Raw genomic sequence first — 18,335 nt, 5'->3', positions numbered from 1 at the left:
AAAGGCATCACGGCCCATTCCACGAGGAGTGCGACCACATCTGCAGCATGGGTGAAGCAAACACTGATTGAAGACATTTGTTGCACTGCTACCTGGGCCGCTCCCAATACTTTCATCAAGCATTACCGCCTGGATGCGTACGCCTCGGCTGAGGCAGCATTCGGCTGCAGAGTGCTGCAGAGGGTGTGCCAAAATCCTGCGCCCCTGGTCCAGCCTGTTCCCATCCTAGTGGAGTAAGCTTGGGTATATCCCATGTTGGACTCTCCGTAGCAGTGCAGTGGAGAAGAACCGTTGAACTTACCTGAACGTTCTTCTCAATGCACTGCAAGGAGAGTCCAAGCCCTCCCAGCCTTTTGGCTGAGGGGCACAGTTCCGTACTTTAGTTATTTGAGTTTATTAACGTTCAATAAAAGTTCTTGGTTTACTTACACTATGACTTCGTTTTTATTATAGACTGACCCACTAAGGGCAGCATGGGGGCAGGACCTGTTATTTATGCAAATTTTTAATTCAGTCCCTTCCAATAGGGCTGAAGTACTACCCATGTTGGACTCTCCTTGCAGTGCATTGAGAAGACAGTTCAACGTTCTTTGTGTTTACACTGAAGAAATGAGCTTTCCATTATTTTAGGCTGACCTTTTGGTAACTCTGACAATGATATATCAATGGAGATGAATATGTTTCAATAATGACTGTATATTTATATGCATTTATGCATGCAGAGGAGCATGTGTTGATGACCAAGTCATGAAAAATGATTGTATTTAATGTCTAGATTAGAATATATAAATTAGCAATTAAATATATTTTGGAACCAGCTTCAATAGAGTAAGTGTTCTTATTAATGTATATACCACTTTGTATAAAAAGTGCATAATGTTTAACAGGAAAAAAAAGACCACACATTAAAAACAGTGCTATTAAAATCCAGGACAGTTAAATATCTATGGAGATTCTCAATCATCCAGGCCATGGTTGTCCCAAGGTTGCTTTCCCAAAAGACAACTGGACTTTTTTGGGGGGTTTTCCCTTGAAAATATTTCACTTCTCATCCAAGAAGCTTCTTTAGTGTTGACTGAATAGTGGGTAAGTTCCTTGGATGAGTAGCGAGGTAGATTTCACATATCCTGCAGCATAAGGGAACTACCAATGGTCTGTTGTCACATTTGGGATGAGAAGTGAGGTTAGAGGGTGTCACATTTTAAGTCTAATTTAAATGTAATATCATGAGTATTTGCATCTTTTCTGAAAGAATGTTAATTAAAAGCTGGAAAAAGTAACATAATGGTTTCCCCCCCAATCTTCACATTTAGATATAGTTATTTCCTAAGATATGTACCCGAAACAGCACTTTGTAAAGAAGATACATGGCACTCAGTGGCTTGGTACAGAATGTCTTTGTTGGCTAGTGATGATGATGAGAATTCTGCTAGCAGCAGCTCACAAGAGTGTCCATCTGTCAGTATTACAAAGACATCTTCTTGTAAAAGGAAATTAGCTGAAGGTATGACATTTTTGAAATATGTATACAAAGCTACATTTGGATGATAGGGTTGATGACATATTAACATTTCTGATATACCACTTCAAGTAGGATGATTTTAGGCCTCAGTAATATCTGTATCTGTCTACATCAGTGTTCAGTGAGAAACATGGCTGAATGCTGCTAAAGTATGAATGATGAAATTATCTATTTCAGGGTCCTTGACTAAAATCAGTCCCACAGACAGGACGAACAGGACTTCTGAGACTAGTTATCCATCCTCCCTGCCTTCCTTGGGAATGAGAAACAGGAAGAGGCTTAAATCTAATGATAATTATCACCAAGAATATTCCCTCCCATTGGGTTCTGCTACTCCAAAGAGAAAACATAGGTAAGAAGACTTGTTGGATTTACTCTGTTAAACAGGATATGCCATCAAATCGAGTTCATTAGATACATTAGAAGTTGCAGTGTTTTCTTTCTTCAAAATATATCCAAGATTCTTTGGTGACCTAAGATCAGTCCGACTGCAGTTTAAACAATTGATATTGGGGGTTAATTGAAACAATATCCTCAGGTCACAGTCCAAACCATTATTTAATATTTTGTATAATTCCATCATGGTTTTCAAACTTATGACAACTACTATACAGTGATCCCTCGAGTTTCGCGATCTCGTTCTTTGCGAAACGCTATATCGCGATTTTTCCACCCGATGACGTCATACGTCATCACCAAGAGTCACTTCTCTGTCTCTTTCTCTTTCTTTCCTGTCATTCTCTGCTTCAATCATTTTCTCATCTCTTCCTTCCTTTCCCATCTTTCTTTCTCTCTCTCTTTCTCTATCTTGCTTCTTCCTCTCTCACACTCTCTTCCTCCCTCTCTCATCTCTTTCTTTCCTTCTCTCTCTTTCTCTATCTCTCCCCCTCTTGCTCTCGAGCGGCCGCCTAGCAGCTGATCTGCTCGGCAGCGCAGCACCAGCGAGGAGCCGAAGATCCGGGTTTCCCCACCCGGATCTTCGGCTCCTCGCTGGTCCCCAATTCCGCCAACATCAGGCTCTCCACACGCCCTTTCGCCGTAACACGAGAGCCTTCCGAAAACTCTTTCCGAGCGCCTCAGAGCAGCACCCCCACCCCTCTTTGATTCCCTCAACCCGCCCGGCTCCTCGCTCCCCTTTTCCACACTCCAACCGAGAGAGGAGTCCGCGCTGCTCCGGCTGCCGTGTCTCCTTCTCCCTCCTCCTCCTCTTCTTCCCCGCTTTTCCATCCTCCGCCGCCGAGGTCGCCAGGAAGGGAGAAGAAGAGTCAATGAACGGCGCCAGCCGCCGCCTCGCCCAACGCAAAGCGCGAGAGCCCAGACCCGGAGGTAACCCGCTCGCTGTCCACAGCACTTCGAGTTTCTCCTCCCGGAGGCGTGCTCGGCGCTCGCTGCAGCGGGGGAAGACCCAGGGAAGGTTCCTTCGTCCGCTGCCCATGGAAAGGGGAAACCCGGATCTTCGGCTGCAGCGAGCGCCGAGCGCGCCTCCGGGAGGAGAAACTCGAAGCGCCGCGGACAGCGAGCGCGTTGCCTCCAGGTCTGGGCTCTCGCGCTTTGCGTTGGGCGAAGCGGAGGCTGGCGCCGTTCATTGACTCTTCTTCTCCCTTCCTGGCGACCTCGGCGGCAGAGGATGGAAGAGCGGGGAAGAAGAGGAGGAGGAGGGAGAAGGAGACACGGCAGCCGGAGCAGCGCGGACTCCTCTCTCGGTTGGAGTGTGGAAAAGGGGAGCGAGGGGCCGGGCGGGTTGAGGGAATCAAAGAGGGGTGGGGGTGCTGCTCTGAGGCGCTCGGAAAGAGTTTTTGGAAGGCTCTCGTGTTACGGCGAAAGGGCGTGTGGAGAGCCTGATGTTGGCGGAATTGGGGACCAGCGAGGAGCCGAAGATCCGGGTTTCCCCTTTCCGTGGGCAGCGGGGAAACCCGGATCTTCGGCTCCTCGCTGGTGCTACGCTGCCGAGCAGATCAGCTGCTAGGCGGACGAAGGAACCTTCCCTGGGTCTCCCCCCGCCGCCCACGCAAACTCCACCATCTGCGCATGCGCGGCCATGGAAAAAAGGGCGCACATGCGCAGATGGTGTTTTTACTTCCGGAACCCTACATTGCAAAAAATCGATTATCGCGAGGGGTCTGGGAACGGAACCCTCGCGATAATAGAGGGATCACTGTAATGCTTCCTGTCTTTTCTGCTGAATAGAAAACCATTTTCGAAAGTTACAAAACAGGTGTGATGCAGGAACTTCTTCCATTCAAAAAAGTTCTATTTAGAAACATCTAAATACATTAGGTTTCTTTGATGATTTTAAAAGGAGTGGAGCATATGGACAGAAGATATGACATTTAAATGGAGTCTTTGTTGAAGAACATACAGTGCTGTCATATTCTAAATCAGATTATTGTTCCATTTACTTTAGTGTTGTTTGGGACAACGTCAGCAGCTTTTGAGTTTCAGATAGAAATGATATTTCTTTTGAAAGAGAAACTAATAATGCTAGGGTGAAATTTGTGTTAAGCAAACTATTATATTGTTTCCTAAATTATTATGATTAAATATTGATTTCTCAGAATTATTATTGTAAAAATTAACAAGAACCAAGCAAATGATTTCACTTGGAAGACAAGAAACTATTCTGTCCCCCCGCTTCCTCATTTTAGTACCCAGGCTCCAGTCAAGGAAGAGGATTTGGGAGAAGATCCCCTTGAAGAAGCTGATATTGATGTTGGCGCTGAGGAGGTTAGGAATGATTCTAACATAGTTTTAAAATATTTTTTCTTTCACTAATAGAAAGAATACATCAATTAATCCCTTTGAAATAATTTACTTTAGTAATACAGTGGTACCTCTACTTACGAACACCTCTACCTACAGACTTTTTGAGATACGAACCGTGTGGTCAAGATTTTTTTGCCTCTACTCACGAACCATTTTCTACTTATGAACCATTGCTTCTCTCTCAGCTGCTGCTGCTGCGAGGAACAGCCAAAATGGCGTGCGCGCGTTGGAGGAGCTCTCCAGTCGCTCCATATCCCTGCCAATTTCCCCTCTGCTTCCTCTGCTCCCCTCCGCTTCCTCTGCTCCCCGCAGCCGCCCCCGATCTGCTGCCAAAATCCCCTCTAGCCTACCGTTTCCTTTGACTCATCTCAGTCAAAATCACCCCTTCATATGCTTCCTATTCCGTCCCAAATCGCCTCCAAAATTACCTCCAAACGCTTTTTGTGCCATCCCAAATCGTTCCCAAAATCACCCTTCCAGACGCTTCCTAGGCCACCCCAAATTGCCTCCAAAATCACCCCTCCAGATGCTTTCTATGCCATCCCAAATCGCCTCCAAAATCACCCTTCCAAAAGCTTCCTACGCCACCCCAAATCCTCCCAAAATCACCCCTCCAAAAGATTACTATGTCACCCCAAATCGAGGTCCTAATGAAGGCTAACGCCACCCCAAATCACTCCCCAAATCACCCTTCCAGGCACTTCCTACGCCACCCCAAATTGCCTCCAAAATCACCCCTCCAAAAGCTTACTATGCCACCCCAAATCGAGGTCCTAACGAAGGTAAATGGATTGCAGCAAGGAGAAATGAGGCATTTTGAAAGGAGAGGTGGTTTTGGAAGATTCTGGGAGAAATTTGGGGTGGCGTAGGAAGCTTTTGGAGGGGTCATTTTGGGAGGAATTTGGGGTGGTGTAGGAAGTATCTGGTGGGGTGATTTTGGGAGCGGTTTGGGGTGGTGTAGGAAGCTTTCGGAGGGGTGATTTTGGGAGCGATTTGGGGTGGCATAGGAAGCATCTGGAGGGGTGATTTTGGGAGCGATTTGGGGTGATGTAGGAAGCTTTTGGAGGGGTGATTTTGGGAGCGATTTGGGGTGGCGTGGGAAGCTTTTGGAGGGGTATTTTTGGAGATGACTTGTAGGAAGCTTTTGGGGGAGTGATTTTGGAGGTGATTTGGGGTGGCATAGGAAGCATCTGGAGGGGTGATTTTGGGAGCGATTTGGGGTGACATAGGAAGCATTTGGAGGGGTGATTTTGGGAGCGATTTGGGGCGGTGTTAGCCTTCGGTAGGACCTCCATTCATCGCTTCTCCTCGCTGTCCATCTCCACTTTGTTAGCCTTCACTTTTTCCACCTGCCACTTTTTTTTAAGCCTTAAAGTTTGGATTTTCCTAATGGGTTTGCACACATTATTTGCTTTTACATTGATTCCTATGGGAAAAAGTGCTTCTACTTACGGATTTTTCTACTTACTAACCTGGTTACGGAACAAATTAAGTTCGTAAGTAGAGGTACCACTGTACTCGGGTTTTACATATGTTTATTTCTGTGATCCCTGTAATAGAATCTTGCTAGATGTCACATGTGTAAAGTGTGTAAAGTGATATGATGGCTTTGAATGATAAAGATGGCTTTGAATTATCTGGATTTAACAGCTTCCTATTATCTTAATTCCACCTGCTCTGACATTGGAACAATAGAAGGGGAATTTTTTTAAAAATGGCCATAGCTGATATATCCCATCAACTGTCATTCTTCTGCCCTGAGTGAGCATGGCTTGAGTTTAGTGCTTTTCCTGTGGCAGAGACTAGTGTACTTGTTTTCTTATTTACGGACTAATATGTTCCTGTGGAAATTGTGATAACAAAAGAATAAATCTCTGGAGCTGTATGTTTTCTCAACAAGGGAATTTTTTTAGCAAGAGTAAAATGGATTAAATCTAGGGAATTATAGTCAAAAGAAAATGTAGATTGAATATGCCATTTGGACCGCATGTAATCTAGTGAGTGCAGATTAAATAATTAAAATTGTTTTATAAATAGGAGAGGTATATATATTCCAAAACAGTATTTTATCTTCTGTATTTCCCCAAAAATAAGACCCTGTCTTATATTTTTTGAACCCTGAAATAAGTGCTTGCACTCAAAAGCCCGATTGGGCTTATTATCAGGGAATGTTTTATTTTGGGGAAAACAGGGTACAAGGAATGGTAGTAACTGTAAGAGGCTCTGAGGGAGCATAATTTAATACATTTGTCTTTTAAAACATTGTCTTTGTCACTAATTGTCTTATTTTTACTGCTTAGGATACCTAGAAGAGAAAGATCGCTGGAAATGCCTCTACTTTTTATTTAATTTTTTTAAAAAGCCAACCCGAAATGTAAAATGGGTTTTGAACTATTTTTGCAAGAATTATTTGGATGCCTGATCGGTACAACTCAACATTTGACCTCTATAAAATGGAAGCTTCTTCAGCCAGTATTTTCTATACTTTCTGATGTTACCAGCTCACATACAGTTTTTGCAAGCACACTTGACTTTCTACCCAAAATGTAGTTCTAGAGTCTAGACTGTGTAGACTATCAAGAAGTTGCAGCTCAGTATTCTATGGCAAAATGGAATAAGGTATTTAAATAAGGTAGACAATCTGTTTTCAAGAGAGAAAGCCAAAAGATTCAAAGAGCAAAATTATAGAAATTAACGTAAATCAGAAGAACTATACAAACTTCTTGTGTGCTGCCTTAGGTATCACAACAAAATGTTCACTCTGCCAACGTGTTTATCATATTTTTTTTTTAAAAAGACATTTCATTTCACATTTTTATATTCAGCTGTTTGTAAAATAAACTGAGTGATCTGTTCTGTCTGTCTGTATTTTTAAAGCAAGTCATTTTTTTTCTTTTAATGGGAAAAGTGAAAAAGATACTGCATCATAGGAAGGGCATTGTTGTGGTTGGCTCACATCTGGCTCCCCTGGTCACGGACTTTGAGGAGAATGAACCGGGTCTGTCTGGGGGCTTCATAGGCCAGTGTATTTATCAGAGGAGTCGGACAGTGAAAGTGAGGGAGAGTTGGGGCATGGGGGTACTCCAGAGGCTGCAGACCCCCCAGCTGTGATGGTGTCAGAATCAGAGGAGGGTGGGGGAATGGTGGACCCCATTTTAGATGCAATAGTCAGAAGAATGCGAGGGAGACAGGAGTATTTTGGGCAACACAGATCACATTATCACAGTTAGCATAAAAGGGGAGAAAAAAAATGAAGTTTGTTGCAGAATTGCAACGTTCCTTTCTGAATAGAGAGAGCTAACAGACAGTGTTTTCTGGCTGCAACCCTGCAAAATCTAGTCTTGAGAAACATTTTGTTCACGCCAAGAATTAATGGCTTTAATTTAAGACTTTCTTTTGGACATTCATTATCAGTTGGACTGATAACGCTGGATTCTTGGCAGGCGAAGTGCTATTCCTTTGATTTCCACACTGTTTTCAGCACGTTGCTCTGTAAATAGACTATTGTATATATTCCTTTGGATTCTGAGTCTTCATTGGGGTTTAATTGCTGCTAATTGACCAAGCTGGACAGAACAGGCATAGGCATGGATATCATAGTAATCTTTCCCAAATGGGTAAATTGCAATATAGGACAACTATAATTTACAAGGGTAGCATTAATGGTAAAACAATCCATGTCTCTTGTATACATATTTGTTACTTAATTTATATTCTAGACTACAGCACTTCTAAAAATATTCACTTTTATTACATACAATACATTGTTCCTAAGTTTTGAGCCTACTGAGAAAAGCATCCTAAAAAGTTATCTTACAGAGAGTTTACCCATCCAGAACTACACATACTGAGTGTTTCCCATCTTAAAAGCTTTGGCATATGTCATTTTCAACCCACACTATATTGTTGAGAATTCTGGGAGTTGAGATTCACACATCTGGGAAGTTACCAAGATTGAGAATCACTGGTCCCTGTTGTGGGCAACAGCTTTTTAGTATTTCAGATTAGATACTTTCTCAGTTGTGTCTGAACTGGCCAATTAGCAAAACAGATGTTGATGTATACATCTACTAACAAAGTGTACATCTACTAATGTTATATGAAAATAATTCTAGTATTCAAATTGGAAATCACTTTCAATAATTTCTGTGATGATACATTAAAAAAATTGCTGAGTTACATGTATGAAAAAAAACCTTTATTTGAAAATATGAACATGATATTTTAAATATTTAACAGATCTACACAGCAAACAAGATAGTTTTTTGTTTATTGGGAAAACCTAACAGCTAGAATTTCCTTTACTGTATTTCATTTCTTGTGTGAACATAAGGATAATTAAGGCACTACAAACGTTATACTTTAAAAAAAAACCAGAACAGCAATATCTATCTTGCCCTATAAGCAGTCTCTCACCTCATGTAGGTAAATAAAGCATCAGACAGTTCAGCTACTTTGACACTGTTGGTAACAATATTCATGGAATGTGTCATTAGCCAACCACTAAAAAACCACACTAAATGCCCATACAAGGTTAGTGCACATCACAGATCAAGTAAAACTTACAATTGATTCCCTTGACATGGAATATAATATCCATAACTGTTTAAGTGAGCAATAAAAGCCAGTTTTTAAATTGCAGTTAGTAGAACAAAATGAATGCTAAAGGGTAGGAAATTATAGCCCGTTTTCAGGCAGGATATAATTTCCTACATGTGCCAGTGTGTATCTAGCTTATCCAGTGATGCTTTACTTGAGTTCTGAACTGCGATCTCTATTCACAATCATGACTTTTTTCTTTGAATCTTGACAGTTAGTTTTAGCTTGGAGACTGCAAGAGCAAGGACTTCTATTATTATAGTGATCAAGAGAAAGTTTAGTATTTTGTATAAAAACAAGCCAGTACTTTTATACTGTAATTCTTTAAAGAAAGGGCGTCTATAAATAATTTATTTTTTCCTAGGCAACAATCCACTGAATAAATAAATAAAAAGTGTCATTCCATACAAATGTAACCATTTAGATATTTTGAAAGTATTAATTTTGCAGCATAAAAAACTCAATTTTACTTTTTTTTGGGGGGGGGGGGGAGACAATTCTACAGATTTAGCAGACCTGCTGCAGACAGTCTTTATACTTCTACAAATAAAGTTTATTCAAAATCATCTTCATAATCATAATCATCCAAGTCAACATCTGCCAAAGGAGAAGGCATATCAAAAAAGGGTCTTTTCTCCATTTGATATTTTAGTATGTTGGTTTTTTGATGGTCACCAGGAATCAGCTCAGCTTCGTAACTAAAAAGAAAAAGGAACAACTTCAGACTGACAGTTTTTTCATTTTACAAGCACAATTGGGACCAGAATTTCTATCATAAGTCATTGTGATTGTAAACAGAATGGAACATTATTTCACAATATTTTTATAGCAGTCATTAAATGTATCAGTTTGGTTGTTTAGCAAATCAGATGGCTGTTAAATGAATCCAGTTTCCTCAATGGGCTCCTTCAAATCCCAAATTGCAATCATGTGACCATGGGATGCTGCAACCATGCATAAATGTTAGGTAGTTACCAAGTGCCCAAACTATTTTTTTCTAAGGCTCTCATAACTTTAAACCACTTCTAAATAAATGGCTGTCAAGGACTTCCTGTATACATATTTGTAAAAGTTACTTGTGTATTTATTACATCATATTCCATAGTCTGAATAACAAGAGGAGGAAATAGGCAAATTTTACTGCGCACTATTACCTACAGTAATTTTAAAGACAATATCCATTAGTGTTGGATAGTGCTTTGTATTCAAATGGAGCAATGGGTGGAGTGTGCATGTCTAATATTTTTGGACAGCTGCTTAAACCGAACTATTTTTCCCAGGGTTGAAGTGCAGTTGTGGAGGACAGCTGTGAGAGCCCATCAAAAGACATAGCTGCTTTAAAGGATTGCCAACAGGTGTTGCATGAGTCCCCTTGCATGCTTTGAAGTAACTTTCCCTCTTTAAATGGGGGAAGTAAATATAGATGTATAGATGTATTTTATTTGGGAAGTTTATGTCCACTTATTCAAAACTAAGCTGCACTATTTGGGGTAGTTTCTGTCCTCTCTCAGTGAAACCCACATTATCGGAAGCACTTGCAATTTCTAGAATTAATTTTAGATGAAATTGAATGTAACAGGTAACATATCCCTATTTCTTATTTTATGTGTCCATTTTGGGTAAAAATTGTCCCCTTTGTGCATTTCCTGGAGGCAACTGGTTACCATCTGTTGGGACTAAAAGTAATAAATTAAGTGTGGTGACAGAATTGCTTCTGTGGTGAAAGAGGAGAAGGAGATGAAACATCGCTTCTCCTATGTATCTTGAGAATTGTTCCTGGAGCCTGTAACACAGAAAGGGCAGGGGGTTGAGAGCCTTTTCTCTAGCCAGTTCCCACAATACTGGATTTCTCTAACAATAGTCAGGATGTTTCCTTCCAATTATTTAATATTAATTCTTAATAACCCAATCAACAAATCTAGTAAAATATCCAATAACACAGATTTTTACCTTGAAAGGCTTGGAGTTAGTAACTCTGTTAAAAAATAATCCGGTTAAAATATGTTAAAGTAGTTAAGCAAAGCTTTCAAAGCCACTCTGAGTCTTCGGAGAGGAGTGGCATATAAATCCGATTAATACATAAATAAAATAAATAAAGGACCTTTAGGCATATAGATTTTCCTCATAAATTAAGTCTGTAGTCCTTCCTGGACAAAAAAAATCATGATAGATTAACCACTAAGCAATTTATCTGCGTGTATCAGTAGAGGTTCTAAACCCCATTGCTACTGGTTTGCGTGACCCTTGCACACACATCCCAGGTGGGTGGGCAGAGCTTCCCGCTTCCGCCACTACTGGTTCACAGAATTGGGCTGAACTGGGAGCAACCTACCACTGGCATGTATGTATATCCAACACTCAAGGAGTTAGTGTAATTTAAAAAAAACAGTGATATTAGAGTGTATTTGCACCATCCTCTGCCTAGAACCATGTTGGCGAACCTATGGCACACGTGCCTCAAGTGGCACATGGAGCCAAATTGGTGGACATGAGAGCTGTTTGGTGGACATTGCTTGCACGCATAAGCTGACCTGTTCATTTTTGGGCCTTCTGGGCCCATTGTTTCCAGCCTCCGGAGGGGTAGGTGGGGAAGAGCTGTTTTTTGTTCTCCCCAAGCTCTAGAGCATTTCTTGGAGGCTGGTGAGGGCGAAAATGGCCTCCCTCATCCACCCCCACCCGAGGCCCTCCAAAGGCCAGAAACAGCCCATTTCCCAACTTGAAACAAACCATTTCTGGCCTCTGGCGGGGTGGGGAAAGCCTAAAGACTCTGGAACTTGGGGAGAGCAAAAAAACAAATCTTCTGGTTTAACCCAGCTGTCCTCTTCGGGTCTGTGAGACATGTTTTCAAACTTTGAGACCCTGTAAAAAGTTTTCCCTGCATATCTGAAACTTGAAATTTCACGACTTTGCATCATTTCAGGGGTTCTGTCTATGATAATTTTTTTGGGAGGTGGGGGGCTTCTTTCTTGCTGAAAAAAAGTCACACTTGTACTGTTTTCAGGTCACTTGAGGTGCTTAGGTTTGGTCAATTTTTTCACTTGGAAGGTAGTCTGAACATTTCTGCACACAATGATATGAAAATTGAACTGAAAAAATGGATGCTTATTGGTTTATTTTGCTGATAAAAGGCGGGGGCCCTTTTTTGTGAACTTTTTTTCAATTTATAGATAGTTTAACCTGCAAAATGTATTCAATTTTACTAAAGTTGGTATGGGATTGGTAGTCTGAACATTACTGAACATAAAAAAATATAAATGAACTGAAAAAAATGATGCTTATTGGGTTTTTAAAATCAGAAATAAGGCCTCACACCCCCCCCCCCAGGTCGTATGCAATCATTTTCAATTTAGCCTGGCAGTTGCAACTTTTTTGAAACCTTTTTGCATTGAATTAGTAGTTTGAACATTCCTGAACATAATGATATGAAAATTGAACTGAAACAAATTGATGCTTATTGGTTTATTTTGATTAAAAATCCCCCCCCCCCCCCAGTTTTGAGCATTTCGTGTCAGTTTATTTATTTTTTTGGCTACAAATCTCCAAGGGATTTCCCCCCAAAAGGTTTTAAATACAAAATTGAACATTCCTGATCATAAGAAAAATATAAATGAACTGAAAAAATTCATGCTTATTTCATTTATTTTTGAATATAAGACCATAGGGTCTTATACTAGAGTATAAGCCTACTTGAGTATAAGCCTATTTTATGAGGCCCTTTTATGAGCAGAAATGTTCAAGCTATCAATCTCACACCAACTTTAGTAAAATTGAACACATTTTGCAGGAAAAACTATCTATAAATTGAAAAAAAATTCACAAAATGGGGAGCGGTGGCTTTTATGTGCAAAATAAACCAATAAGCATTAATTTTTTTCAGTTCAATTTTCATTTCCTTGTGTGCAGAAATGTTCAAACTAGTTTTCAAGTGAAAAAGCTTTCAAAAAGACCAAATATAAGTACCTAAAATAAGCAATTTTCGGTCCAGGTCAAATAAACCTGGGAAGAGTACAAGTGTATAGTGTTTTTGAAGAGAACAGCATGGTTAACCAGAAGTTGGCAAATGAGCCATTTTCTGCCTCTGGAGGGCCTCAGGGAAAAGCCTGTTTTTGCCCTCCACAGGCTCCTAGAAAGGCTCTGCAGCCTAGGGAGAGCAAAAAATGGTTGTGCCATCCCATGCTGGGAGGGGGTCATTCACATATGTGCAGGGAGAGCATGTGAAATTATGGGTATCGACACGTATGTGCACAATCTCCCATGCTTTCCCCCCTTTTGACACACAAACCAAAAAATGTTTTCCATCACTGGTCTAAAATATATCCTAGAGAAGTTGAAGGCATTTTCAGTGATTTTTTTTTTTTGTTCACGGAAGAGAACACAGTATCCCTAAATATATATTTAAATATTTTTATTGTAATAAAACCAGTCTCTTTTCCCACCAACATTAAGTAACTCTTCCTATGTTGGAATAGCAATGATGCCTTTAAATAAAAAGGCCCATTTGGCATTCCTTTATAGCTAGGATGCTGCTACTTATGTTCCATTTCAGTGGTACCAAAATTAGCTAATTGCTTGTGCTATCAGAATCCCAAAAGGAGGAGGACAGCTGGTGCTGATGATTCTCCCCAGACAGATTAATCCCCATGAGACGTGGTTCAAAGGGGCTCTTGTGTTAAGCAGAAATAAATGAATATAGTAATAGCTATTTAAGTGAGGGCACAAGCAAGCCAACTCCAGCAAAATTTGCCTCCATTCAATTCTACCTTTAATTAACTCTACAATAAAAATAATTGACAATACTATTTTTAAAAGTATAATTAGCATTTTGTTTGGCAGCAAGGCATGTTGGCAGAAAGTACCAGAACCAATATAATGATGACCAACGATGACTCAGAAACATATTGTGCTACTACATTTAAGATACCACTTCTGTGAGGTTCCAATTAATGTACCCACTGCAAACAGAACTCCCAGGCAGTCAGTTTCCTAAAAAAACCCAGGTTTATTTAGATTATTATTATTATTATTATTATTATTATTATTATTATTATTATTATTATTAATTAGATTTGTATGCTGCCCTCTTGTTACAAACTGGTGGAAAGCCAGTAGTGAAGGTTCCTGTACTTTCCACCTCACTTAAAATAAGTTTTTCATTTCCCCAAAACAATATATCACATTGTCCCATTGGCATAAGGGCTGGTTGTTTGGTAACTTCTCTCCTCCTCTGGCCAGCAGGAGTTGGAATGTGTTTTAGCTGAAGACTCTATCCACCTCCACTCTTCTCCTTCAGCTTGTGTCAGCCTGAATCCATGTGAGAATAAACAAAAACCCCACTGGAAATGTACTGGCCATAGCCAGGTCAGATTTAGGCTTTACAACTTCCTTAGTTTCAATGGTATTGATTGATTTAACTTTTATTTATTTAATTTAGAGGGATAAAGATGTAATCTCTTTGGTGATGATAGATAAAGGATGTCTAGCAATTATATTATGGCAATGAAACATTTGCAAGAAAACAAACTCAGAGAACACCAAGTATCACAGTTCAACCCTGTGCTACAAATATTTTAATAATGGTGTAAACATTACTTACCAATCATTCCACTGGTCGCTAGCTGCTTCTTCAGCAACTAGGACATCATATTCCTCAGCAGCATATTTTTCCCAATCAGACATGTCTTGATTTTCATTTTCAGTGCCCTAAAATATTATCATAAGGCATTTAATACTAAACTGAGAAAACACTAAGATTGACTTTATAAACAAAATCCTTTTCAGCACCAATTGTCCTTACCCTCAGCACATAAAACTGATCCTTCTGCTCATGGTCTAAATATTTCTCAATATTGAAAAAAGTGTCAAAGAAAACGTTTGCCATTCTACATCTCTTTAAATCATGAAGAGTTATTTTTCCTGGAAACACACAAACAAATTGAAAAATTTAGATTGTGGCACATATCCCATGTAAAATGTAAATTTTAAGTGCTTGTTTTTATTAAGAATTGAGCAGGTACAATTAGTGGCAGATTAGTATCACCTAAAATTGTAAACTCCTCAGTTAGGAAGACTGTAAGGGGTTTGGCTTAAGAATTTCATTGGCTATTAATAAAAACAATTTTACAACATCTTACAAAAACTGGCTATATTCCTTCTCAAGATAAAAATGAAAGTTTCCTTATATCTTCTACTATATTTTCCATTTCTTGTACCTCTACTAATATCTCATTTTGCCACCATTTAGTCAATCCATCAATCGTGTCCCCATCTGACTGCACTAGCAGTTTGTATATATTAGTTGCTTGCGCCTTTATCCCCTCACTTTTTTCTCTTATTATTTTCTCTAACCCTGTCTCCTCCCGCCATAATACTATAAGGAAAATTAAAAATACAAGAATTAGGGAAATGAGAAGGAAAATATTACATAAGTGGTATTTTACTCCCGTTCAATTTGCACATTTTCAGCAGAATGTTAGGGGGAATTGTTGGCATGGTTGTCAAGATAAAGGAGTGTTTATGCATATGTTTTGGGAATGCCCAATAGTGCAGGAATTTTGGCAAAAAGTGAAAGAGGATATCAATGGAATGTTAAATATACAATGGACAATCACTAAGGAAATGGCAGTACTAGTAAAAAGCAATGCGATGGGAGAATTTAGAGAAATAAAAAAAGCAGCAATAGAAAGTGCTCAGGCAGTAATAGTTTTGGGTTGGAAGGATGCAACAAAATGGACAATGCAAAATTGGTATAGGTACATGGTGGATCATATTCAATTTGAAATTATGGAAAAAAGGATAAATTTGGATAATGAAACTGATTTGGGACAGCTGATGGGACGGTGGGACAAGGTAAGACGATATATGACGAGCAGAATCCGAGACCAAGCTACAAGAAATAAACTAGAATCACTCTATAATATGTAGACAGAGATATTGCTCTTGGGTTAAGTGGATTAAAAAAGAAATACCCCCAATTTGGTGGTGGGGAATGTGTGTATGTCGGGGTGATGGGCACAATTCACATTTCACTATGCACTGTTTTATGTTGTGTGATTTTAAATTGTTAAAAAATCAATAAATAAAATATTAAAAAAAGAAGAAGATAAAAATGAAAGTTCTTTTTTTATAAAAATAATATTTTTTATTAAAAAATATTTTTTATTAAACGTTTATGTTCAGAAATATTTTTACAAATACTTTTAGACAGTTATCCTACGTTCATTCTTCTTATTCATTTGTCTTTTCAACTTATAATAATATAACATTTACATATAACAAATACATATTAGCCATTACTTCATTCTTACATTTTTCTAATGTGTCTATCATACAGTAATAGTGCTTTAATACAAGGATTCTATTTTTAGCATTCCTTAACACCTTTTATTACTACATTCTCACTATTGTACCTTCCTAAATTTCAACATTTCTAATTTAACCTAAGTGAAAGTTCTAACATTAGCAAGGTTTTTTGCTGATCTTGATTCATGCACAACTCAATTTTCAAATTGAATGAAAATTAAAACAGAAAGTTAGACAAACAGATGGGTTTTTTACCTGCCAAATTGCAATAAACAAAATTTGGCTTTATAAAAACATTTAAAGCCAAATACTGAATGACTGTATTAACCTGGTTAACAAAGATACTACAAATAGAGATGGAAAAGATCCATCACCTTCATTCTCTGGCTTCACAAGATCAAGCATCTGGCAAAGGCAGTCTTCAAATGGCAGAGGTTCAATGGCCATATTATCCAGTTTTTGACACTGTTCTTCATAAAAGTATTGTAGTTCATACATGGACAATACGCCATCACCATCAAGATCCATACACCGAAACCAATATTCAATGCTGAAATGAATCATTAAACAATTTAGCAATTTATTTTATGTTCATTTTTATGTTGTGTTCTGAGAAGCAACACGAAATCCCATTTGAGAATGATTAAGTATTCAAGACATCTATCTCTAGACTTTTAGACCAGCAACACCAAAATATAATCCTTAGAAACTTCTTATATAGGTTCATTTTTCCTGGACTCCCTTTCATGCCATATGATTCGGTTATTTGTATATGAACTTTTTCTCAGAATATACATGAAGCATTTCTCTCACCCACCAAGATGCCTGCAAAATGAAAGAACACTTCAAAGAATGCTTGATTCCACAGATCTTATATTCTTCTTCTTGTCTTTTTCTCCAATGGCTGGGTGATTAGTATTTTTATGCATGTGAATGTCTGCAAGTCAAGGCTGGTTTCAGTTTTCTTCCAATTGTTTATTGAAAGTGGCTTGCCACTGCCTACTTCTTAGGACTGAGAAAGAGCAACTAGCTCAAAGTCACTCACCTGGCAGAATTAGAATTCATGGTCTCCTGATCTAGCCTGATGATACAATGGTAATTTGGATCAGGACTGTCATCACTAAGCAATTCAGTCATAAAGTGAGATGTCACATCATTGCATTGTTTAGCAATGCCGAACCTGCCAATTCTAACTGCTGTTGTAACTCCAAAATGCATATGTCATTAAGTGAAAATTAAGTGAGAGTTCCTGATAAGAAATGGGTGCTACGGAGGAGGCCCGAGGAGGCCCAATGCAGTCCAAGCACAAGGAGGGATGGTATGGTGCTGTGAAGACAGGCTGGAAGAACTTACTGGAGCGACCTGCTGGCTTTGCCATTAATTTTGCTGGTTGGAGACCAACAGAGAAGATCGCAAATGATGATCATTTGATTGTGTGGTGTTGCAATCCATTATAAATGCAAGCCATATGCCAAATCATGATCATACAACTGTGGGAGTGATATAATGGCTAAAATCTCAAGGATAAATTGCAAGTACCACTTCTTCAGCACTGTTGCAACTTTTAATGATGAGTGAATAAGTAGGAGAGGACAACCTGTACCAAACTGGCTTTCTATAAATTATAATTCAATTACAATGAATATATTGTCATATAATACTTTGGTGACCTAACTTTCACAGCATAATAACATAATCTTAGGAACAGCATTTTTTTTCTTACCTAGTGGCAGTCTTTTTGTCTTCTTCTGATATCAAAAACCACACAAAATCTGCGTAACTGATTTTTCCTTCTCGCTGTGCTTTCTTGCCCCTTTGAAATTGAGATTAATAAAAAAAGGGGGAGGGAGACAATACATAGTTATATATACAGCATTTTACAATTTCAAACATTTGACTACAAGCTGCCTTGAGTGTTCTGTGGACAAAGACAGTATAAAATGGGCATGAATACATAATATTGCGTGAAGTAAGGTTCTTATAAAACACAATTGTATTCACTTGGTTTTACATGTTCCTCTGATTTTCTACTAGGAAAATATTTTTTATAAAATGTTTTGATTCTTATTACCGCAAAGCATGGGGAAAATGACATGGAAAGCTGTCCCCTTCTGTCAGGAATGCCACTATATTACAGAGCTGAAAAGCCAAA

General features: G+C 39.1%; 2 protein-coding genes across 6 annotated transcripts in view; one reads left to right on the top strand and one right to left on the bottom strand.

Annotated features, from left to right (window-relative positions):
- Window positions 1-7,145, top strand: part of LOC139166809 (cohesin subunit SA-2-like) — a 75,962-nt gene extending 68,817 nt beyond the window's left edge. For all 5 annotated transcript variants that reach the window (XR_011559048.1, XM_070750903.1, XM_070750902.1 and 2 more), the window contains 4 exons: window positions 1,314-1,504; window positions 1,700-1,874; window positions 4,168-4,246; window positions 6,586-7,145. Coding sequence is in view for 4 of the 5 variants with exons in the window: in XM_070750903.1 (XP_070607004.1) it covers window positions 1,314-1,504; window positions 1,700-1,874; window positions 4,168-4,246; window positions 6,586-6,594 (454 nt within the window). In the remaining variant the exon portion in view is untranslated. The remainder of the gene's footprint in view (window positions 1-1,313; window positions 1,505-1,699; window positions 1,875-4,167; window positions 4,247-6,585) is intronic.
- Window positions 7,146-8,464: 1,319 nt separating this feature from the next.
- Window positions 8,465-18,335, bottom strand: part of PPP2R3B (protein phosphatase 2 regulatory subunit B''beta) — a 57,936-nt gene continuing 48,065 nt past the window's right edge. The window contains exons 10-14 of the mRNA XM_070750908.1: window positions 17,907-17,996; window positions 16,558-16,733; window positions 14,679-14,797; window positions 14,478-14,584; window positions 8,465-9,582 (exon numbers count right to left, since the gene is read on the bottom strand). Coding sequence (XP_070607009.1) covers window positions 9,438-9,582; window positions 14,478-14,584; window positions 14,679-14,797; window positions 16,558-16,733; window positions 17,907-17,996 — 637 coding nt within the window. The 3' untranslated portion in view covers window positions 8,465-9,437. The remainder of the gene's footprint in view (window positions 9,583-14,477; window positions 14,585-14,678; window positions 14,798-16,557; window positions 16,734-17,906; window positions 17,997-18,335) is intronic.

The sequence above is a fragment of the Erythrolamprus reginae genome, chromosome 4 (assembly GCF_031021105.1).
Source record: "Erythrolamprus reginae isolate rEryReg1 chromosome 4, rEryReg1.hap1, whole genome shotgun sequence".
Classification (NCBI taxonomy): domain Eukaryota; kingdom Metazoa; phylum Chordata; class Lepidosauria; order Squamata; family Dipsadidae; genus Erythrolamprus; species Erythrolamprus reginae.
Note: the sequence above shows the minus strand (reverse complement) of the source record. Positions and strands in the feature narration are given on the sequence as shown.